Genomic DNA, 23659 nt, shown 5'->3' with positions numbered 1-23659 from the left:
GGACAGATAATCATTTTGGATGGTGAGAGGTATAGGAGTATGTTGTTAGAAGGAAGGGTGATAGAAGGAAGCCCTGAAGTGTTACCTACTGATTCCCAACTTTTTTTTTTTAATCTAGAATAATCCTGTGATATTGCGGGCAGCTGCAAAGCCGGGCTGTGGCGGGCACGGAGAGGGCTGGGATGTGGGCTCCTCCGGGGCATGGAGAGCCTGGGGTTGGTGGTGGCGAGGTTGATGCCTGGATGTGCAGGGTTTTGTGTGTCTTACTTGGATATGTTCCGGTGGTCGTGGGGAGTCCGATCAGAAGTTTGTATAGGCAGCTGCGAGGTCACTCAGTCTGTCCTTCGGCAGAGAAGTAGGGAGCTGGGTCGGAGGGGGCATTGACAGCGGGGAGGTGGGGAGGAACGCTGTGTCTTCCGGGTGAGAGGTGAAGGCTCGAACGTAGAGAGAGGTTTCACAAAATTCATTTCCCACGTACTCATTCAATGCTTGGAGAATTCCTACTCCATGCCAGGCGCCATGCTGGGGCTGGGGATGCAAGGTGAACAGAACAGGCCACGCAGCTGCCAGGGGAGCATGAAGGCCGGAATCGAATGGCACTGGCTGTGGGAGAAAAGCTAAAGTCGAGGACGGCTTTGAGGTCTCTAACTTGGGAGAATGGTGAGGTCCCGGGCAGGTAGGAAGTTCAGGAAAGGATCTCGATAATGAATTCAGGGCCAGGTGAGTTCAAAGGTGTTTGTGGACCACGTGCATTGACGTCTGTGGGCAGGTGGACACTGCCGGGGTTCAAGGGCGAGGCCAGGTGTGGATTTGACTCACAGAAAAGCGAAGGGTGTGAGACTAGGTACCTGTCACAGTGCCTCCGTGTGCAGTTCCGGAGCTCGCACAGCTATGGGAGAGAAACGCGGGACAATGACACCAACAAGTGCCACGTAGGTGCTGGCTCCCATTGCAGGCCTGGTGGCAGCCCCCCTGGGAACTGGCTGCTCAGACCCACTGCCTCGGACCCTGGGGAAGTGGGCGGGGCGGGGGGGTGACATCCGTGAGGCTGTCACCTGTACCGTGGGAGACGGACTAGACTGGAGCCGCCCACGGAGCCGTCAGATGCTGGTCTGCGTGCAGCCCCGGGAGGCTGCAGTCAGCCTGAGTCCACCAGTGAACGTGCGGACACAGACACTGGCTAAGCCCTAAGTGTTACCCACTGATCCCCACCTTTTAAAATTTTTTTAAAATCTAGAATAATCCTGTGATATTGTGGTGCTTCTGTTCTACCCTGTCCCATCCATCTCCGGTTCTGACTAATGCGGTCTTCTGTCTACACATACGTTGTCATGTCCTTGAACACGCTATGAATGGTTGACTATGAGCAGACTTAGGACTCAGATAAGGCTTGGGAAAACAGCTTCTAAATTCCTTTAGTTCTGAGTCTGTGGTATACTAGTGAATCTCTCTCTCTCTCTCTCTCTCTCTCTCTCTCTCTCTCACACACACACACACACACACACACACACACACACTCCCCAGTGTCACCGCCATCCTCCAGTGTTATACATTCCGACAGCACTTGGACCCGAATTCTGTGGCCCGCCTCTGAGACATACTGTCTGGGACCCGGTGGCGATGGTTTCGTGCACACTCCGAGTGTTTAATGATTTTAGAGAAGAGAGGAATAGGTGAGGACAGGACTTGTCAGTGACTCAGTTAATAATTTTTTTAAAAGAAAGACTGTGGGGTTTTGGATACTGGGTTTTACTATCAGTTCTTCTATCTGGTAGCTGGTGACCTTGGGTGACCTCGGACCTTCCCTCTCCTAACTTGTCAGATGGGCTGCTGTGAGGCTTGTCTAGGATAGCATAGGCAATGTGCTCATCATGGGCCCAGACCAAAGTAAATGCTCAATGAAGAGAGAGAGACACGTATGCACTCGGCCGGGTGCCCATCGACATCCGTCATACGCTGCAAGGACAGTGAGGACGCGAGGAGTGGCAGCACTCAGGACGCCTGCCTGCCTCCAGTGCCCTTGGCCATGGCGGGAAGCTGTGTGTTCGGCTGCTTGACAGACACGCAAGGCGCCACAGCTGGCGTGGCTTCTCCAGCAGCTGGGCTGCGACGAGAGGGAATTGGGGTTCTTGAAGGAGGGACAGAGGACGCCACAGTCTCTGTGAAGTGGAATGTGCAGAGGGAAGGTGGCCTTGGTGCCAGCACTTGCCCAAGACTCCACAGATTGACGAACCTGGGCAGCCAGCTTACTCTGAATTGCGTTGATTTTCTTGGTCAACGATGACCTTGAGAAGCTCGTCATGTTTGCAGATGTCTGACCCCCTCTCCCCCCCTCCCCCCCCCCCGCCAGCAAAGCAGACGAGGCAAGGGTGCCCGACACCTCCTCCCGTGGACAAAGCAGACTTTCCACCCCCACTGCTCCTTCCTCCTGGTGACTCGTGGCTCTTAGACAGCGCCATGCTGCAGGCCCGCTCCGGTGGTGGGGGAGGGAGGTCCATGGAGACCGGGCTTTCCCATCTGCAGGCTGGCCGAAGCATGGGCTGGTGTTTCCCAGGCCTTCCCTGAGGTCTGAGGAAAGGAATGGAAACTCCTCCTTCTCTGATGAACCCAGGGTCTCTGCGGCCAGACTTAGTAACTCCCAGTGGGAAGGGCTCGGCAGGGCTGCACCTCTTCCCCAAATGTCATGGGCCTCTCCACACCCTCTGCTGAGCTGTTTGCTGCTCCCCAGCATGGGCACCCCTCCCCCACTTCCTACACTGTGGAGCATGAGGGCAGGTCCGGCAGAGCCTGCCCCCAGCCAGTTCATTGTCTTTGACCCTGGATGTGCCAAGGAGCAGGGGTGGCAGAAGGAGGACTTCCCTTCGTCTGAGAGACCCCCCTGAGAGTGCTTTGCCAAGTGCCTGGGGCACACATGACCTTGATGTACGTGGGTTGTCTGTGCAGGCGAATTTCCAGGAATAGCAGGCTCGTCATCAAAGGTTGGGAGAAACTCGTATCAGAGTATCTTGAAGGCTAGAATCCTCAAGTTACAGAATTCTCAGAACAGGTAAAAGTAAAAATACCTATTATACCGATTTAAGAAGGAAAGATTATTTAGCTGTAATAGCACACCTGTAATTTGCATCAATCATGGATTCATGGAACCTGACCAACCAGCGCTCTCGATTAAGCAGCATGTGGCACTTGAAGTCCTCCTATTGTATAAAGAAGGAACTAATCAGAGAAGAAGCCAATGTCAACGATGTGTCTCAAGCAACAACCTTGAGAAGGTGTTTCCAGAGTTCGGGCCCACTCAGCCCAGTCGCCTGTGCTCTGCCCCTGGGCAGTGTCCAAAAGACAAGAACCAGGGCGTGCCGGTGGCAGCCATCAATGATTCTCTCTCATCACTGATGTGCCTTTCTCTCTCCCTCCTCCTTCCTCTCTGAAGTCAATAAAAACATATTATAAAAATAATAAAAAACAAGAACCTTAAAAAACACACAGACTGATTATGCCCACAGACTCTAATTAGTGAACTGGTCACGTTTTCTTTCTCGGTGGCCCTAGAGGAGCCACCTGCCGTGCAGTGAAAGGAAGCCCAGGCTTGGGGGCGTGGTGGGAGTTCCAGGACCGCTTGTGGGATCGTCTCAGTGTCAGCTCTTCTCGGCGTGGCAGCGCGCGGAGGGCCTCTTTGTCACAGCTTGGCCTGTGTATGACACAGCAGCGCAGATATTGGGGACACATTAAGAGGGGGCTCCTCTAGCAAAAATGGTCAGCTGTCCAGTTTCTCTCCAGTCCCTGGAATGAATTCCCTTGAAAGTCCTTTCTGGCCCCAGGTTTTGTCTGCTGCTTTTGGGATCTGGCCATGGTGCTGACCGCGCAGAGGCCCTGCGTCCCTGTTTCCTGTGACTTCTGCACCTGAAGTCCGATTCCCGGGGTAAAGAACCACGTGTCTCCTCACCTGGCCACTGCTCGGGAGGGAGCCTTGTGAAGGCAGCTCCGCAGAGTAAGAAAGGAAGGAGGAGGGGACTGGAGCTGACGTGGGTGTCAGGATGGCCAGCAAACAGCGTGTCTGGAAATGCTTACCTGGTGAATGAAGGGACATTGCTTAACCTGTGAAGTCCCTTGTCAACCTCAAGAACTGTATCAGCCAGGGGCCAACCAGGAGGGCAGAAACAGCTGTCGGCATTCAAAACAGAAAGAGGTCGATACCAAGAGTTGGTTACACGGCTGATGAGATTGTTGAGATGCAAACAGCTCGGGATGGTGAGGCCTGTCACAAACTTGCAACAGAGGGAGCTGCAGAAGGACAGGTGCCGTAACCGCTGGGACTTCTGGGGGACGCTGAAACGGCAGTGGGCTTTGCAGGTGTGACTTGAAGACACGGAGGAGAGGCAACCACAGCCAGAGGCACCCCCCACGGCCAGGGAAGGTCGAGGAAAACCTTTGTTTCTAACTCTCCTCTGACATCCTTGTAAATGCCTCCCATTGGCTGAACCAGACAGATGCACCCTCTCCTGACACAGAGGAGACCAGGATGGAATCCGAGTGCAAGGAATGGCACTAATCCATCAACTTGGGTCACTAGTAAGGAAGAAAATTAGAGGCTTCTAAAATGGTGGATACAGCCCTAGCTGGTTTGGCTCAGTGGATAGAGTGTCAGCCTGCGGACTGAAATGTCCCAGGTTCGATTCCAGTTAAGGGCACATGCCCGGGTTTCGGGCTCAATCCCCAGTCAGGAGGCAGATGATCATGTTTCTCTCTCATCATTGATGTTTCTATCTCTCTCTCCCTCTCCCTTCCTCTCCCATATCAATTATATATATATATATATATATATATATATATATATATATATATATATATGGTGGATACATAATTTAAAAATCAATGTTTATTCAGAAAAGTTGGGGGCCTCCTGTTGAATTGAGGAAGCAGCAGGTATTGTGGCCTGGATTAGATGGGGAGCAAAGTGTAGAAGAAAGCCCTGAGCTGGGGAGGGAGGGGATGGGCATGTTCTACTCCAGTTGCTGCACGGACCAGCTGTGGCCTCCCGCTGCACCAGGAACAAATGCAAAGCCCCTGACCTGCCCACGTGCCCTGGTGTGGCCTGGCACTGCCTCTTCCCCCATCCTCTTCACAGGCTGTGGCCAGCCCTGGCGCTGAGCACTCCCAGCGCGTTCTGCTTCTCTGCGAGGATGTCTGCCCTGAGCTTGTCACCTGGCTTGCTCCTCCTCACCACTGTCCAGTGTCACCATCTCAGTGGGGACCACCCCACCTAAAATAGTGTCCTGAGCCTCAGATTTCTGCATCGTGGTCATTGTGGGTTCAATCTCTGCTTATCACTCTTCGCTGTTTAAATTATAAAGTGATCTAGTTGGTTCTTATTTGATAAGTTTCTCCCAAAGAAAGGAGAGTTCCACAAGAGTAAGGCCAAGGTTCTCGAAGTATGGGTCCTGAGCCAGCAGCACCAGCCTCCCCTGGGAAATTGTCGGAGGGGTGACGTCCCCGATGCCATCCCACACCTGCTGTGTCGGAGCCCTGGGACCCGTGGGCTGGCCTCTGGGCTCAGCCCAGGTGGTTCCTCCAAGCACAGCTCCGAGCCGCCTGCTGGACTGCCTCCCCAAAGCCGCCATGACGGGATTTTTATCAGTTCAGTGCGGTATCTTTTAACATTCACACTTAGAGCTTGTGATGCATGATGCTGTTCCTGCCTGAGTGGTTAGAGAATAAGACAACATAAAATTGTCTTCTAGTCTGAATGTCCTGAGTACCTGAAGTGTGTGCAGCAGCTGCACGTGCTCTGGGTATTTGGGAAGGGAGCTGGGCATGGACAGGAGCTGATGGGATGATGGGGAAGGTAGGCTTGGACCTTGGTGTTGATGCAGAATTGCGGACCCGAAGGAGGCTGGCCTCACTCCCCGTCTTCTTTGGCTCACGGCTCTGTTTTATTGTGTTCTTAGCATTCAGCCTTGTCAGAGACTAAGTTAGGTATTCACTTTATTCATCGTCTGTCTTCTCCCCTTAGGCACAGGACTTTGTTGATCTTGTCTGCTCCTCCTGGTCCTGTAGGTTTCATAGCCACTGGGGATCTCTAGTAAGTTCATCAGACATAATAAAAATATTTAAAATATCTTACATTTTTATAGCGTTTTACAAATTTTCTCAAAGTGCGTTTACCAACTCCCACTATTTGTGTTAACAGTCCTATCAGGCTAACCCAGTAGTCGGCACACTCATTAGTCAACTGAGCGGCAAACCGCGGCTCGCGAGCTGCATGTGGCTCACAAGCCGCAGTTTGCCGGCCACTGGGCTAGCCTGTCAGGTCTTTAGACTACTGATTTTACAAATTGGGAAGGTAGAGCACAGAGAGGTCAGGTCATTTGCCTTAGATCACACAGCTGGTGAGTGGTGGCAGTAAGAACAGAGGCTGAGTGTCTGTTCTCAACTTTCCCTGATCTGTTGAGCCTGCCAGTAGTTTGTGGAACAGACTAGACTCTGAAGGCACAGACTGGCTGGGTGTTGGCCTCAGCTTGCCTGGGTCAGAACGAGGCGTCTCTGCCAAGGGCACAGGCAGTCAGACCCGCCGTGGTCGTCACCTGGGCAGCGTCTCTCTGGGATTAAGTCCACAGTGACTGCCCAGGCAGGAGTCACTGCAGTGGGAACGTTTAGATGTTCACCAGCTCCCCCCAACTCCGCAGTCACCTCGAGGAGTGCTGTCTGGGTCTTTTTCAATTTGGGGAAATAATTAACTCCTTGGCTTCTAACCCTGCCTATACACAATTTCATTTCCTCGAATAATTTGATCCTCCTGAACACATAATTAATGCAGCAAGATTGGATTCTTCCAAAGAGACTTGGTGTTCAATCCACTTACGTCGGTCCTGGGAGCAATGCAGACCTTATGGATATAAACTGAACGCAGTGTCGTGTATTGTAGGTCACACCCCACGCCTGTGAACTTCCGGTGGCTAGCTATGAGCTTTTACTGAGACTGAACCCCAAATATCTGATTCGGCTTGTTTTGCGTGCCCCAGGTTCCCGCTCAGAGGCTGGCCAAGTCAGGATGGTGCAAGATACGGTTTTTATTTAGTGCATCTCCCCTTGCTCTATTCGAATGCAGTGACGTGGGTGTGGAGGGATTTTCTGATGTCCTGATGATCAGTATGTCATCATATTTCATATGCAGATGTATATGGCACATCTGTGCCAGGGACATTCAGCATTTGCATAGTGCTAGTCAGTTTGAGTTGCATGTGGCCATGTTCTCATTACAGAGGGGGAGGAGGAAGTGATAGAAAAACTCAAAGAGGAAAAGATGCAGAGTGTGTGAGTTTGTGGGTGCGTATGCATGTGTGTACGTGTGCGTGCGAGTGTGTGTGTCTGTGCATGTGTGCGAGTGTGCGTTCACGTGTGTGAGTATGCATGTGAGTATGTGAGTGTGTGTGCATGTATGAATACATGGGTGTGCATGTGTGAGTGCACGTGTATGCATGTGTGTATGTGTGAGTGTGCATGTGTGAATGTGTGTGCGCCTGTGCAGGTGTGTGAGTGCACGCACGCAAATTTATTCATTGTGCATGTGTGTGAGTATTCCTATGAGCGAGTACGTGAGTGTGTGTGCATGTATGAATGCATGGGCATGCATGTGTGAGTGCATGCGCATGCATGCGTGTGACTGAATGTGCGTGTGTGCATGTATATTATTGTACATGCGTGCATGCATGTATATGCATGTGTGTGACTGCGTTCATGTGTATGAATGTGTGTGAGTGTATGCATGTGTGAGTGTGTTCATGTGTGCATGGGTGTGTGCATGAGTGTGAGCACATGAGTGTGCATGTGTGCAAATGTGTACATGTATGTGCATACATTTGAGTGTGTGCATGTGTGAGTGCGTGCATGTGAGTATGTACATGTGTGCATGTACATGGATGTGTACGTGTGCATCCATGTCTATGCATTTGAATGTGTGACTGTGTGCATGTGTGTGAGTGTATGTGCATAAAGCCCATTTGCATGGGGAAAGGCCCGGGTCTGATACAGATCCACAGTAATTGCACCATCACTGTCCTGTTTCCTGTCAACCTCCGGAGCACAAGGTTCCCCTTCCTGGGCAGCAGCCAAGCTGGGGAGAGGGGCGCCCAGGCCGTGGCGGGCAGCCAGCACTCCCGAGTGGAGCCCAGCTCCCCTGGGGCCTGTGGGATGGCTGAGCTGGCATGCCCTGGTTCTGACCCAGCACCCTCCCCCAGCCTGGCACAGAATCCCCATCTAAAGTGGTCATGGCTGAACAAAGGTGTCTTTCTTGGGACACTACCTCGGGCCTGACTCCGGAGTGCAGTGTGGCCTCTGTGTGCTGTGTGGCTAGTGCGCCAGGGGTGAGACCTTCCCTGAGTGGGGCTGGCAGTGTGGGGTGTGCTCAGGAGAAAGGGGACAAGTGGGGGACCTGGATTTAAAGTAGGCTCTGTCCCTTTGGGACTGAAAGAGTGGCTCTTCCAGGAGGCACTCAGGTGCACGATCAGGCCCCTGAACGCCTGCCCCATGAGCCCTTCTGTCCTCACCCTGTAATAACTGTGACGCGGCCCCAGCTGGGCAGATCCTGATAATCGGATCTCCACGGGCCGGTCAGGTGGGCGGGGGAGGGGAGACAGCGCTCCCAGCTGTGTGCCTTTGGGCCAGAGGTCACCCCTCCCCTGGCCTCAGTTTACTCACCTGTGAAAAAAGGCTAATACCCATTTCCTGCCGCATCCTGCCGTAATGAAACAATGCGTTGTAAAGGCTGCCATGTCTGATTCAGGCAAGCATGGGAGTTTCCGTATTGCCTCGCGGGTGAACAAGGGCTTACCTGCCCTTGAAGGCGCTCTCTTGACATACAGTGGCCCCCTTCTCCTGTGACTTGGGTTGTGTCAGTCATTTTTAATTCGAGTGACACCTGCTCCATGTCCCCTTCCCCAACGCCCTCCCGTGGGCGATTATTCGGGTGCGGGGTCTCTTTCCTCTAGTAGCAGGGACTCTGAGAGCAGGGGCGGGTGTGGCACCGTCTCTGTCCCAAGGAGTCCTTGTGCTGAGCCCCGATACTGGCTTACTGAGCAAATGACAAAGGGAACCAGTCCCGGTGCGGACTCAGGGCCTGCTTTGGGTCTCAGGGGAGACCTCGGTGAGGAATCGTGGGGAAGGCAGTTTCCACACAGTAGCTGCAGGGACTGCCCTTCTCGGGACCCTCGCTGGTTGCCTGCGGGATTTTAACTGCTGCCTCGTCCCAAGTGGAGCACAGCTGTGCCTGGGAGATGGGGCCCAGCCTCATAGCTTCCCCTGCCTCCTGTCTTGGCAAATTCTTCCTGCCCCCCTCCCCCTCCACAAGCCCAGCCTTCCACACTCCGCCAGGCTCACCTGAGGCCCGCTCCCGCCTCTCCCTGCCGTGGCAGGAGCGGCTCTGGCCTCCCTCCCTCGCCTCCTGGGCCGAGCTCAGATCTCTCTGGCCCCAGTTATGGGCTCTGGGATTTTTCCAGCCACCCGAGATGAATCTTCCAGGCCCCACAGGTAGCCTTTCATCTATGACTGTTTATGTCATAAACGGTGGGAGTCTGGCCAGGGGAAGCAACAGCCCTGAGCCGTTCCAGACTTTTTCTTTACAAGAAAAGGGGAGAGAAAGGCCCTGAGATGCATGTTTCAAAGTTTGTGCCAAGCAAATCCATTTCCCTCGGCCCGCTGTGCGGAGAACTCATGTCTGCACGCCCCACGAGGGTCGGTGGGTGCTGCGTGTGTCCAAGTGGCCTCCCTGGGACCGACATTTGTCATGGGAGATGCTATGGTGCTTTCATCTCTGCGGGGGGTTGGGGGGTCAGCTTAAACGACAAGGAGTTGCTGGGCTGCATTGGGGTGGGGAGCCTCTGGCACCGAGAGGGGTCCCCCCTCCCACGCTCCCGTTCCTGCAGGCATTTCTTCTTGTAGTGGGCAAATTGATTTGTGTGTATTGTAGGCACGGCCTGTTTTCCTGGAGAAGCGGGAGTCAGAGTCAGGCTGAGAAAGGCCAGAGCCTCGGTGACATCCAGGCAGCCTGGGACTTCCCGGACAGTAAGGGCACTTCTGTGCCCATAATATGGACAGCACAGTGGACATAAGCCAGGGGGTGGGACCTGGGGCCTGTCTTCCCCTGGCAGCTGGGTTGTGCCATCTGCCTGCACGTTGGGAGGTGCCAGGGGCCCTCCAGCTCTCCCCCGGGAGGACCTCTCGCTGGGAATGGCCAGGACACCTGCCACTCCGTGGCGACTGGTGGGTGGAGGCCTTTCTGTTACGTGTGTCACTGGCTGTGGGAGAGAACAGAGCAGCCTCCAGCACTGACTCCTCCGAGTCGAATGACCAGTGCTTGCTGCCCAGTGCCGAGCCTGGAAGGGTGGGCCAGGAGGTCAGGAGGGCCTAGAGTAGGGCACCTGGTGGCACACAGTGACCCACAGTGGTGCCCACTCGTGTCTGCGGCTGCCTTCGCGAGATGACAGCAAAGTAGGCAGCTGCAACGGAGACCGTGGACCTGCAAGAGTAAAACCGTTGCTCTGGCTGTTTACAGAGAAGGCCACACACCCTCATCTAGAGCGTGACGTGATTCCTGGAGGGCACAGGGGCCTGGGCAGAGAGAGGAGAGGTAGGGCGGCGAGAGGAGGCTGCAGAGGGAGAAATGTACCCCAAAACAAAGCACCGGCAGAGTACCAACCCGAGCCTCATCCTCTCTCCATCCCCTCCCTCCCTGACCCCCTCCTCCTGCCCCTCCCAGCCTTCCTCTTCCCATCTTCCCATCTTCTCACCGGTCTCTTCTTCGGGAGGCAGAGAATGCGTGAGCTGCCACCTGTGGTCTCTCCAGAGAAAAGGGAGCGTCTCGCCCACACGGGTCCCCAGACCCTAGAAACAGCCCCCCAGGGAGCGTGAGGTCAGTGGGCTGGGGAGGGGCCAGGGAAGAGCGTGCCACATGCTGGGGGCTTATTCCTTCAGAAGTTCCCCTGTATCACTCACTGCTTTGAGAGTTGAAGGAATTCACAGAAATGTGAGCAATGCAGTTGTCTGTCGATCCTCAGTTATCTGTGCACCTGGGTGATCTCCTGCAGGTCCTGGGGGTCCTCTCTTCAGGTCTAGATTGAGAAGTGACACCTGTGGTATAGTCACAACAGACTGGGCATTTATTTTACGCCAAGCAGCACTCCGCTTGCCTTACCTGTCAGCCCACTGACTCCTCTCAACACCCCAAAGAAGGAGGTTCTCTTACACCCGGTTTTGCAGTAAGGAAATGGAGTTGTAGAGCGCTAAGCCGCTCCCCCCTGAGGTCCCGGCGAGGACACACGCTGGGCGGAAGGTCTCGCGGAGGGTGCCTCTCAGCCGTGCCTGGGGCCGCCCCATCGGAGCACCAAGCACCCGAGTTGCACTCACGTGTAAGCATCGTATGGAGGCGTGGGCCGAGCGCCTCTTAGGGAATCGCGCAGCTCCAGGCAGTGGCTGTGAGGGACACACCTTTCTACTTCTTTCAGGCAAAAGTGACGACGAAGACAGTCTCTGCAAGGCCGCCCACGGGGCAGGGAAAGGAGCCGCCGAGGACGGCAAGGACCATAAGCGCCCCAAACGGCCCCGAACCATCCTGACCACCCAGCAGAGGAGGGCGTTCAAGGCCTCGTTTGAGGTGTCGTCCAAGCCGTGCAGAAAGGTACAGGAGGGAAGGGAGGGAAGGGCCCAGCCCACTTTCGCGCAGTCGCCTCACTCCTCTGGCGTGGTCACGGGCGCCTGGGGTCAGGGCGGGGGAGGCTGCTCGGTCTGTGCAGTGGCCTTGAGCGGGGTGGGGACGCCGGGGTCTGAGGCTGTGGCCAGGCCTCTAGCAGAACCGCCCGAGCTTTTGTGTGAGCGTGCCCACTCCGCTGGCCGCGTGCTCACACCTGTCACTCTGGGAGATCAGTGGGAATAACACAGGTGCCACTTGGGGTGACCACAGTGCCGTGACCGGAAGCCACCCTGCAGGGCTGGTGGTCTGCTCTTGTTTTGCTCCCATTTGTTCCTCTTGGGGAGGTGACCTGGGATTCGTCTGTGTGTCGTTTCCTTGGCTTTGGCTGTTGAATGGTATTCCGCCCTCCGCATGGGCCATCGTTCGCTCGTTTACTCACCTGTCGATGGGTGTTTGGTTTGTTTCCAATTTGGGCCTGTTATGGATCAGGCTGCTGTGAATTTTCATGAAAAACAAAAAACAGAACACAGCAGAGGTTGAATGAGAGAGACACTTCTCTCGGGCGTCACGGTCTGGAGGTGACAGTCCTAGGCTGCTGGGCTGCCCTGCTGGCCATCGCGTGGCCGGGGGCTATGTGGTTCTCAGAGGAAGTGGAGGGCAGGCAGCTGCCTCTTTAAGGACAAAACCAGGATTCTTTGCATCACTTTCATTCATATGTTTTGGCCAAAATGTAATCCCGGGACTGCCTCCTGCAGGGAGGCTGGAGTGAGTCTGCCTGGCCCACCACGTGCTGCGCTGAAGCTGGGGATTCGGTTGCTAATAGGAGGCAGGAGGGTGGGTGTTGGGGACTTTAGTCTCTGCCACAGAGTGCTGGCCTGTTTATTGAGCACCTGCCGTTTGCTGGCTGCCTGTCACATGCTGGTCACTGTCACTTACGTGATACAAATAAGAAAGCCCTCATTGAAATTCATGGAGGAAATACACAAACACTTTAGCATTGTTTTTCCTGCCTCTGTATCTGTGTCAGTCATGCTTTGCTGCCATAACAAGCACCACCTCAGTGGTTTCCAGCCCTCACTGGTTTCCTGCCCCTGGGCAGGGCATGGCTGCAGCCCCGTGGGCTCAGGTTCCCGCCGCCCCAGCCTCTCCTCCGAGGGTCGGGCTGACGGAGAGCGGCACCTGACACTGTTCTCGCGAAGATGGCCGAAGGCCAGAGGCTACGTCACCCGGCAAGCCCAGGGAAGCCCTCCTGGGTTTCACTCCCACGCACCCGCCTTCCACACCACGGCCAGCCCTTGGCCAGGCCCCACTGAGCTGGCGTGGGGGAAGCAGGGGAGGAGCAACAGTAGAGCCCGCCACGCCTGGCCTTGGAGACGTTCACGACAGAGTGCTCAGCGAGAACCTCCTCTCCGGGAGGTTCTGGGGGAAAGTGAAATGGCCTGCAGTCAGCTCGCCCAGGACAAATGACCACCCTCGTGGTGCTTGTGTGCGTGCACTGAACGCCCACCCCCGTGTGGCCTGTGCCCAGCGGGTCCCAGCAGCCTCCAGCCCCAGCAGCAGACAGGTGTGCACATGACTGCACCCGGAGAGAGGGCCGCGTGGCCGGGGCAGAGGGGCGGCCGGGAAAGGCCACCTGTGTCTGGGAATCAGGCAGGGCTTTGCAGAACAGGGAGCTCTTGGGCTGGGCCTCTGAAGGGCGGAGAGGGTCTCCACGGTGGAGGTGGGTCCCTGGGCACAGCTGTCTTCAGAAGGCTGTGCTGTACACTGGTCTGATCACCCCACTTGTAGCTGTGGAGCCGATGAGGGGAGTCCTTCCCAAGGCCTCCTGGCCGCCCTGCTGAGGTGCTCACTCAGGGAGCTCCTCCCGAATCCAACCAGCAGGGCCGTGCTGCTCCGGCCCCTCGACGTGCGTCTGCACAGAGGGCAGATATTTAAACGCAGCTCTTCAGTGTGGGGGTCCCCATCGCCCGGCTCTGCACGGCCCCAGGGAGTGTGCCTGCCCTAGAGCGTCTGCTCTGCTGGAGTCTGGAAGACCCGTCTTAGTCTTTTTGGGCCAGGCTCACGTGGGGTAACTGAATATGAGTGTTTGTGAAACACTTAGTCACCCAGAGCTATGGGGGACAGAACCGAAGACTTAGGTCAGCGAATTAGGACAGGGGAAGAGGGCAAGCAGGAGCCACTTGTGCTTTGCTTGGTGGCCTTCACCCCGAGTTCTCCCTAAGTGGGTCAGTGCGCACGCATGGTGGTTGGCTGGGCACAAGCTTTGCGAAGGTCCGAGAGCCACCTGAAGGCCTGATTTCCAGAGTCGGAGACGCCCCAAAGACCTCTTGTTCACCTCTACGTGGACACTTATTCCTCCCTGTTTGCCTGGGGAGACCCTCTCTGTTCTCGTGCTTCGATCTGGCTGCACGTCGGGCAGTGCCGGCGCCGGTACCAGACCCCTCAGGCCTCCCGCGCTCTGCATGGAGTTCCTACCTTTCCCCAGACACCATGCTTCGTGTTTCTAACGCTCTGTTTTTTCAAGGTGAGGGAGACGCTGGCTGCAGAGACAGGGCTGAGCGTCCGTGTGGTCCAGGTGTGGTTCCAGAACCAGCGAGCCAAGGTAGCCCGCGCCTCAGCCTGCCTGTTGGGGGCGGGATCCTGGGACGGGAGAGGGGGACTGTGTCCTGGCCGACAGCGTCCCGACCAGCTAATTCATGGAGCGTTCCCTCGACTTCGAGATTCTGCTCTCAGCAGTCATCTCAGGCCCAGCCGCGTGAAATGGCCTTTGTTTTCCTAGTGGTCATGACTGTGGGCCTGGCCAGCCATGTGCGTGAATAAGTGTCTTCCTGTGCCTTTTGGTAAAAGCAGGTTCTTTAAGTCACATTAGTTTAACCCAGACCCAAAGTTCTTTTCAAATGTCAGAGACAAACCTACAGGGCACACCTATGACTGTTCTACCTCGACATGATGGCCTGTGGACGCCTTCCCGCCTCTCCCAGGGCAACAGCCTCCCCCCCCAGCCCTGCACCCTACCCCAGTGCAGGCCACGTCTTCATAGAGCCATCTGCATTCTCCTGGCAGGCCTTTACTGTAAATGTTTTTATTGATTTTAGAGAGAGAGGCAGAAGGGAGGATAGAGATAGAAACATCATCAACCAGCCACCTCCTACACAACCCCACCAGGGATCAGGCCTGCAACCCGGGCATGTGCCCTGACCAGGAATCGATCCGGTGACCTCTTGGTGCATGGGTTGACGCGCAGTCACTGAGCCGCACCGGCCGGGCACACAGTCTTTTACTTTAGACCTGAATTCATGTGTCCTGTGGCCCATTGCTTGAGAGCCCTGAGCGTCAGTGGGCGACGAATTAACAGCTTGCTATCTGACATAACGGTTTAAGGAGCATGTGCCTCCCTGAATTTCTCGGAACATGCTGTTAGTGTGCCTTCCGCAGTCCTTCCCGTGGAAGGATTTCATGGCTCAGGGTGTGAAGGGCCAGCAGCCTGTGGAGTCAGGTGGCACGGAGCACATGCGGAGCTCTGGGAAATCTTGTAGTAAAGAATTATTTTGTAACCTAGTGTCCCCTACGCACACACTCCAAGTGGATATTAGTATCTCATGGAACCCTCGCCTTTCACGGAACAGTTTGAGAAACACTGGGTCACAGTGTTCCTTCAGGAAGTGTGTGCCCACATGGTCTTTGGGGGTGAGCTCTTACCTGGAGGCCTGACCCTCCCAGTGGGTTCGCAGACCCGAGAGCCAGCAGGTAGGGGAGTGACGCGGACAGCCTCTTGGCTCACCCCCGCTCACACCCTGTGGGCAGCCCCTTGCCAGGCTGCAGGCTCCCTCCCCACACGCAGACCTCACATAAAACTGTCGCAACATCAGCAGCAAGTTTTGTTTGTGGGGAGGGACTCGCTGCTCCTGCTGAGACACCATTGCTGGCTCCCGTGCAAGTCACCTCTGGGGGCGTGTTTCTGCCCTTGCATGCGGCCCGTCCACGAGGCCTGAGCCCCTGCAGGTCCCCTGCCGTCTAACCCTGGGGTTCTCTCCGCATCAGATGAAGAAGTTGGCCCGGCGGCAGCAGCAGCAGCAGGACCAGCAGAACACGCAGCGGCTGAGCTCGGGTAAGGGCCCTTACGCCGTCCTTGCCGGGGCCGGACTCCCCTGCCACAGCCTCCAGCTGCCCGGCTTCCTGGACTACCCCTGTGGGCTCCCAGACGCCCTGGCCTCGCCGTGTGGGGTAGGGCCTGCATGGGAACTGAGCCCGAGGAGCTGTGACAGGTTGGCACCTCTGCAGCCTGGACCCGCCTGCGGGAGGTGGCGCTAGGCTTGCCCAAGCCCCAGCCCTGGTCCTGCCCAGTGTCGGGACCGTGAGGACGGCCTGCAGCACCTCGTCCTCCCAGTCCTCCGTCCTCCAGGCAGATCAGCCCCATGGAAGCGCGGCTGTGACTCCGCCTTTGCCAAAATAACGTAAAGCGGGGTAAATGATGACAGTAAACGAATAATTGCTTGCTTTGCGGAGCAAGTTTCTAGTTCACAGTCCAGCTCCCACCTGCTGGCCTGATGCTTACAGCAGCCACCCCGAGGCCAGCGGTGACGGTACTAAAGGGTCCACAGGGCTGACCGAGGCCCCACATGAGGAAGGGGCCCAACGTGGACCGAGACCCCTCTCTCTGATTCGAAGTTCCTGCATGAACCTCATTTTTTTAAACTATATTTTTTAATTGATTTCAGAGAGGAAGTGTGAAGGAGAGAGAGATAGAAACATCAATGATGAGAGAGAATCATTGATTGGCTGCCTTCTGCATGCCCCCCACTGGGGATTGAGCCCGCAACCCAGGCATGTGCCCTGACTGGGAATCGAATCCTGACCTTCTGGTTCATAGGTCACTGAGCCACGTGGCCGGGCTGAATCTCATTTTTAAATGAGGACTGGGGAGGGAGTGGAGGACAGGTGTGGGAGTCTTCAAGAAAGTTCAACGCACTAAATCAAGAATAACTATTTTAGAACAATGTCACTGTTGAAGCGATATGGCCCAACTCAGCCATCCATTCGGCAGATCCCCCAAATGGTCTGCTTGCTCCTAAGATGGGTTCTCACACTGTCTGTCACCTGCACGTGGGCCACCTGCACGTGGGCCACCTGCATCTGGTACAGCACAGACTCTGGCTGCTAAGATCTGGGCCGGGGCCTGGGAACCTGCATGTTGAACAAGCTCCCGCGGCTGCTGGTCTGCGGGCCACACTCAAAAGGCGTGGGGTGTGGTTCTGGTTCTCAGGTCCCAAGCAACGCTTCTTGCCCCTGGGCGGACCCGGCCTTGCTTGATTCTGGGCTCAGCCCAGGGCTCCACTTGGCAGCTCAGAGTCCCTAGCTTCTCCCCGCGGCTCTCAGGAAGGATCAGGACACCAGCAGGAGCTGGGGGAGGTGAGCACACCTGGCACCTGCGCAGTTCCACGCTGTGCTGCTGGTGCTGGGACCAGCCCCGCCTCCCCGTGGTCAGGCTGGGGGGGCCTGGGGGGCGGGCAGTAATGAAGCCTGAGGGCCCTAGCGCTCAGGACCCTGGGAAGGTCAGAGGGTCGCGGACCTGAGGGCTTTAGGGGCCCGGCAGATGGACTCCACATAGACCGCCAGGCCCAGGGGAGAGAACTGAAGCTCCTGTGCTGACCTGGGGACGTCTAGGCAGCGCTCAGGCCTAAGGCAGGCTCTGGAGCTCACGGGGCCGTGTCCACGACCCCCAGCGGGCGTGCAGGTGGCGGGGGCTGCATCGTCCTGTCTCACAGGGTTCTGCCCGCAGACGACAGCTTGCCGTCCCAAAGCACATGCACATGGTCTCACGGGACCTTCATATCAGCCCGGTGAGGTCGCCGGACAGTGTCACGACCCCGCCTGACTTAGGGGCTCCTGTGGGCGATGCTGGAAGGGTCTTTAGAGGTGCACCTGGGTGGACCCTCAGATGCCTTTGTTTCAATGGCATAGCTCAGGACGCGCTGCAAGGGGACCCCTGATGCCCTTGAAAGGCACAGGCTGGGACCTGCCAGTCAGTTCACGTCTGTCCCCTCTGAATGGGAAACCCTGACCCAGGAAGTAAGAAATGACTTAGCCGTGGTCACACAGCTGTGGTCACACCCTCCTTGACAAGATGCTCGTCCCCTGGTGGCCACAGCCTGCAGTCCCCTTGGTCACTGAATAGGCTGACCTGGGTGTGGCCCCGAGGCTAGGTCTTACAGGATGTGGCAGTTTCTGCTCCCTGCTCTCTGGAATCACCAGCTCTGGGGAGGCCAGCTGCTGTGGTGTGAGGCTACTTAAGCAGCCCTGTGTGGTCCACGGGGTCAGGCTACGGGGGTTCCCAGGGCCAGCCCAGACTCCCTGTGCTGCCCCCGCCTGCCCTTCACTCTCTTCTCTGTGTGGAGCCACAGTAAAGGCCAGTGCCGGGCGGGGCACCTGGAATGGGGGCTGTGATGTTCGGAAGATGCTCTATGTCCCCCTGTCCGGCGGGAGATGCGGGCTGCATGTGAGGGTGACCTGGCTTCTTTGTCCCACAGCTCAGACGAACGGCGGCGGGAGCACTGGGCTGGAAGGCATCATGAGCCCCTACACGGCCCTGCCCACCCCGCAGCAGCTGCTGGCCATGGAGCAGGGCGTGTACAGCGCGGACCCCTTCCGGCAGGGCCTCACCCCGCCCCAGATGCCTGGAGACCACATGCACCCCTATGGTAAGAGGCCTCAGCAGGCGGGGGGACCACATGCACCCCTATGGTAAGAGGCCTCAGCAGGCGGGGGGACCACATGCACCCCTATGGTAAGCGGCCTCAGCAGGCGGGGGGACCACATGCACCCCTATGGTAAGAGGCCTCAGCAGGCGGGGAGACCACATGCACCCCTATGGTAAGAGGCCTCAGCAGGCGGGGGGACCACATGCACCCCTATGGTAAGCGGCCTCAGCAGGCGGGGGGACCACATGCACCCCTATGGTAAGCGGCCTCAGCAGGCGGGGGGACCACATGCACCCCTATGGTAAGCGGCCTCAGCAGGCGGGGGGACCACATGCACCCCTATGGTAAGCGGCCTCAGCAGGCGAGGGGACCCACGCTGCCACCGCAGCCCCGCCCCTCAGTAAGTGAGGAAACAGGACCGACCTGCGGTCACAGGTGCACGTGGTCCCGCCTCTAGGATGACCCTCCTCAATGCTCACCTTTGGTTTAATGCCGTGGTCGGCAAACTGCGGCTCGAGAGCCACATGCGGCTCTTTGGCCCCTTGAGTGTGGCTCTTCCACAAAATACCACGGCCTGGGCGAGTCTATTTTGAAGAAGTGGCGTTAGAAGAAGTTTAAGTTTAAAAAACTTGGCTCTCAAAAGAAATTTCAATTGTTGTACTGTTGATATTTGGCTCTGTGGACGAATGATTTTGCCGACCACTGGTTTAATGATATTTTTCAAGGAAGCACTCAGTTCAACTGCCCCCAGCCCCACCCTCCGAGGTGGCCCCTGCTGGCCTACGGGCCGCCACCCCACAGGGACCATCACAACTTGCTTGCGTGCGTTTCTTTCCTGCCCAAACACATCCGCCCCGTTCCCAGCTGCTCCCTGAAGCTGCAAAGCCCATCGAGGCCCAGGAAATACTGCTGGGTCACCCACGCAGGGGCCACAGGAGAACGCCCAGCACTCAGTTCACCAGCGCTGTCTCCATTCATTCCCCCTTCAGAGCCGCTTAGTCGTCAGCTTTAAGTAGGAGGTTGAACTTCCCGTCCTTCCTCTCTGAGAGGGACCGGCATGTCTGTCAGCCCTGTCAACAAGATCTAGGCAGGAGGCCCGAGGACAGTGAACTTCCACGGCAAGGAAATCGATAAAAGCAGAGAAAACGCTGCTCTAATTGGACCACATGGACACCTGTTCGGTTCTCCTGGAGTTCCGGAAGCAGAAGCTGACCTGTGAAGTGAAAAGAACCCCAATTCCCACGCCCACCCACCAGCACTGGGGTGTTTACATGCTGGTGTGTGGAGAGCTGAGCCCCTGCACTCGCCAGTGGCTGGGCGAGCTCTGGCTGGATGGCTGGAGCTGGACCTCAGGGCCGGATACCGGGCAGCACGTGTGCGTGAGGTCAGCGGCCGGGGCACAGCAGCTGCCGGTGAAAGCCGCACACACAGCCCCGAGAGCGGAAAACAATGTTTGACTGGCAAACCTTCAAAACGAGCATCTGAGACATGCCCCAGCTCACACGTGTGGTCAAACAAGCTCCCGTTTGCCTTTATTTTAAAAGACCCCCTACTCCTCACGTAGACCCTGTCTGCCCCCAGTGCGTCCGACAAGCCCCAGTGCAGGCCGGGCCCTCTGCGGTCCTCGCTGACCCACCGCGATCGTGGCGTTGGCTTCCGTAGGGGACACATGCAGCCTCTGTACCTGTCATCGCCCCACGGCTGTGGAAAACAGGCCGAATGCCTTTTTGCAGATTCTAAAATTTCCAGTGCCAGGGGTCTTACTACATACAGGCCCCATGAGGAACCCTTTAGTAAAATGCACCATTAAAGCCTGTAAAGTGGTAAACTGGTTTTCCCTGTCCCGTTGGCTTGGCGTGGAGGTGAAGGGCATGCGCCTCTGGTTGTCACGTGGCCTCCGGCTGGCCCGTCGGGGGTCACCTTCCTCTTGCTTGCATACAGATGCGGGAGGCAGCGGTGCCCAAGCACCTGCGTGCGCTGTCGCGGAGGGGAGTGATTGACTGTCTGCCCTCTGTTTGCCTGCGCTCAGCTTGGTGTTTTGGCGTGTTTTCAGTTGTTGCACTTCAGACATGTGCCCCGGGAGACTAGCCTGTGTCCGTGTAGCCTCCCCCCAGCACCCCCAGAATGCTGGATGCTGGTGCGTTTCTCAGCACCCAGGGGAGTCCCTGCTTACGCCTGTGTTTCATCTTCATTTCAGGTGCCGAGCCCCTTTTCCACGACCTGGATAGTGATGACACCTCCCTCAGTAACCTGGGTGACTGTTTCCTAGCAACCTCGGAAGCCGGGCCCCTGCAGTCCAGAGTGGGGAACCCCATTGACCACCTGTACTCCATGCAGAATTCTTACTTCACCTCTTGAGCCTCCCCAGAGCGCGGTGGCTGGGCTCCATATGGAACACCACACGTGGGAGGGTCGCTGGCTGCAGGACCGGAGGCCAGGATGAGGCGGCGGGGGAGGGTGTCTTGTCGGAGATGCTGCCGAATGGGGTGGTTGGCATTTCCAAAGACTGGATGCATAACAGATCGCATAGTTTAATGTTTCTAATAAGAGTCTTAGCGTTAGGTTTGCAGGCGTGTTTGTCGCTAAGGACAGGGATGTTTAATGTAGACATTGTCATGCAGGCTAGATAGTAGAGACCCTAACAGCTTCCCACCTCCTGAGGAAGCGCTTGTCAAGAGGTGCATATGTCTATTCATCCGTACAACCCACAGGCAGGCAGGCAGGCAGGCAGGCAGATGTGTGTGGGAGTGATCTTTCATATGTCATCTGCAGAGTCTATGCCCATAATGGCAGACACCCCTGGGCAGCAGAGGTGTTGTTATTTTCAGTGTGAGCTCTATTTAAGGAAACGCTTGATGCACTTAAGTTATAAATGAGAGGAATTACTTTTATAAACTTTATTTCTCGTTGGAAGAGACCTGTGGCAGGCAGGGAGGGCTGCTCCCCGCGGCCCCCAGCTCCAGGCTCTGTCGTCAGTGCCACGGGGTGTGGGCAGTGGCTCGGCATGGCCCGCAGGTCCTCTGCTGGGTTTTGCTCTCTTTGGGGCCTGTCACTGGCCGGGGACAGAACACTTCCTGGTTATGTTCCTAGAAAGGGTGAACCCCAGTCCTCGTTTCTTCAAAATTGTGACATATGGTTGTTGGTGGTGCCAGGCATTCAGTTCTGCTCTTGACTGGCATCATTTGCAGGTGGGGGTGAGGCCGACAGTCCGTACCTACCTTATGGGGGACCCAAGGCCTGATCACCCCCAGGACACACGAGCAGGGCTGAGATGAATATCTGAGGTTTGTTTAAACAACCCGACCCGTCCTGGGGTGAAGGTGAACCCTGAGGCTGCAGAGTTGGGGGCTCCTGTGCCCTGAGGGCCACGGTGCCTGGAGCCCCTTCTGGGAAGCCAGGCTCAGACACCAGGCAGGACAGCAGGGGCACCAGAGTCCCGGGGAGGAGGCTGTGGCTGCGGGGCACAGGAGCGTGTCGTGGGGTTCCAGATCAGGGGCAAGCCGCAGCTAAGAGGGTTTCTACAGTTTTAAAGGTTGTTAAAAACAATAGTGAAAGGGAAGGAGACTGCCACGGAGTGTATATGGCCCAGAAAGGCTGAAATACTGTCTGTACTTTTCACATGACGTGTGCTGGCCTGTCCTGGGCTCTGTTTCTGGGCTCATGGGGTCCAGGTGGAAGCCAGGGCCCCCCTTAGGCTCATTTTGCTGACCTGACCCCGAGGACCCCGCTGCCATCACACACGGGGTCAGCTGCCTGCCCGTCCTCCGGGTGCTGCTAAGATGGGCTGATTCTGTGTCCGGAGAAATGAGCGAGGTGCCGGGAAGTCGGGTCAGCTGCGCTCTGCGAGGTCCGGTACAGGCCCGGCCGCCTCCCGGGACAACGCCACTCATCACAGCCTTGGACCAGCACTCACCCATCACTGGGAGCCAGGCCGGAGGGAGCACGCCCTGGCGGTAGCGTCGTGGGCATGTGATATTTGTGCTCTAGTTAATAATTTATGCAATGAGCCCCAGCCAGCCTGGCGAGCGGACAGCAGGCGGCGCGCAGGCCTCGGTGGGAAGGTCCCCTGGACAAGGCAGCAGGTCCCATGTGAGTGAACCGAATAGAGGCCCTGTTCCACTCCTTCACCTCGCAAACCAAGATGAAATTAAAAACCTCTTACAAACGAGCTGCTGTTTATTTGGGGCGTGGGTGGGGGGTGGGCACCAGGGGGCTGGTGTTTTGTCAACAGAACGTGGGGCGGAGCTGATGGCCAGCTTCCCATGAAGGGAAAGGGTGACTCCCAAAAAACAAGGAGAAAGGGGGCCCCCCTCCTGCTGAGATGGAGCCAGCGATCCCCCAGGAGGAGGGCCTGCACGTCCCACCCTCAGTCAGGATCTCGGAGGCAGAGGCTGAGGGGCGGGTGTTGCTCCTTCATCTCATAGATGAGAAGCCTGTAGGTCAGGGACACTCGGCCAGGTCTCAGCGTTCTCATTTGTCTGACTTCCGAGGGCAGGTGTGGGGCGTCGAGCGAACACCTGCCCAGGTGCTGGTGGGAGGGGAGCGCTGCCCAGGGGTGCGTCTGAGGCTTCGAGTGGGGCTGATGGTGAAGGTGCTGGTGACAGGGGTGTCCCCACTAATTTGCTGAAGAGACAGGTGTGGCCAGGGCTGCTCGTCGTTCCCTTTGTTCTCTTCTCTTCTCAAACGATACCATCCAGGTTTGTGGTCGAGGTTACTCGGGATAAAGCCTCTGTCCCTCGAAGGCCGGCTCAGCTAAGCCGCTCCTCCTCCAGTGGGGCGTCAGGAGCGTCACGGGCAGCGTCACGGGCAGCGTCACGGGCAGTGTCACGGGCAGCGCCACGGGCAGCGCCTCGGTGCCACGTCCTCCTGGATGGAGCACAGCTGCAGTAGCTGGAGGGGAGCAGCTGTCTTAGACCAGGAGGTGAACTTGTGAACGGCGGGCACACGTCGCGGGACGAGGCAGGAGGAGTCCGGATTCCTGAAGAATCCTGGGAGCCACGCTGCGTTCCCACCCTGACTATCCGGGTCCTAACTCTTTTTTGAGAGAAATAAACTTCTGTTTTAAAGCTGCTGCTGTTGTGTGTTTATGTGACTCACAGTCAGATTGGATCCTGACACACCGAGCTGGCGGGTTAGGGAGAACTCTAAGCCCCACAGACCATGAAGGTAAATAGTGACAGGTGCAGACAGCACGCTCATGGGCGGGAGCCGAGGGGGCAGGACAGAGAGCGTGGGAGGGTCCCTGTGACTCTAGAACATGTAGATGGTCTGAGGCCGCAGGTGC

The 23659-nt window shown here is 56.8% G+C and overlaps 1 protein-coding gene across 1 annotated transcript in view; it reads left to right on the top strand.

Moving 5' to 3' along the window:
• The window catches only part of LMX1A (LIM homeobox transcription factor 1 alpha), a gene marked incomplete at its 5' end in the record, with an annotated part of 121792 nt that extends 98352 nt beyond the window's left edge, over nucleotides 1–23440 (top strand). Inside the window, 5 exons of the mRNA XM_080648051.1 lie at nucleotides 11493–11665; nucleotides 14202–14279; nucleotides 15719–15785; nucleotides 18154–18375; nucleotides 20573–23440. Of these exons, the coding sequence (XP_080504177.1) occupies nucleotides 11493–11665; nucleotides 14202–14279; nucleotides 15719–15785; nucleotides 18154–18375; nucleotides 20573–20733 (701 nt within the window). The 3' untranslated portion in view covers nucleotides 20734–23440. The remainder of the gene's footprint in view (nucleotides 1–11492; nucleotides 11666–14201; nucleotides 14280–15718; nucleotides 15786–18153; nucleotides 18376–20572) is intronic.
• Between the last annotated feature and the right edge of the window lie 219 nt (nucleotides 23441–23659).

This window comes from Plecotus auritus (genome assembly GCF_963455305.1).
Source record: "Plecotus auritus genome assembly, chromosome: 12".
NCBI lineage: Eukaryota > Metazoa > Chordata > Mammalia > Chiroptera > Vespertilionidae > Plecotus > Plecotus auritus.
Note: the sequence above shows the minus strand (reverse complement) of the source record. Positions and strands in the feature narration are given on the sequence as shown.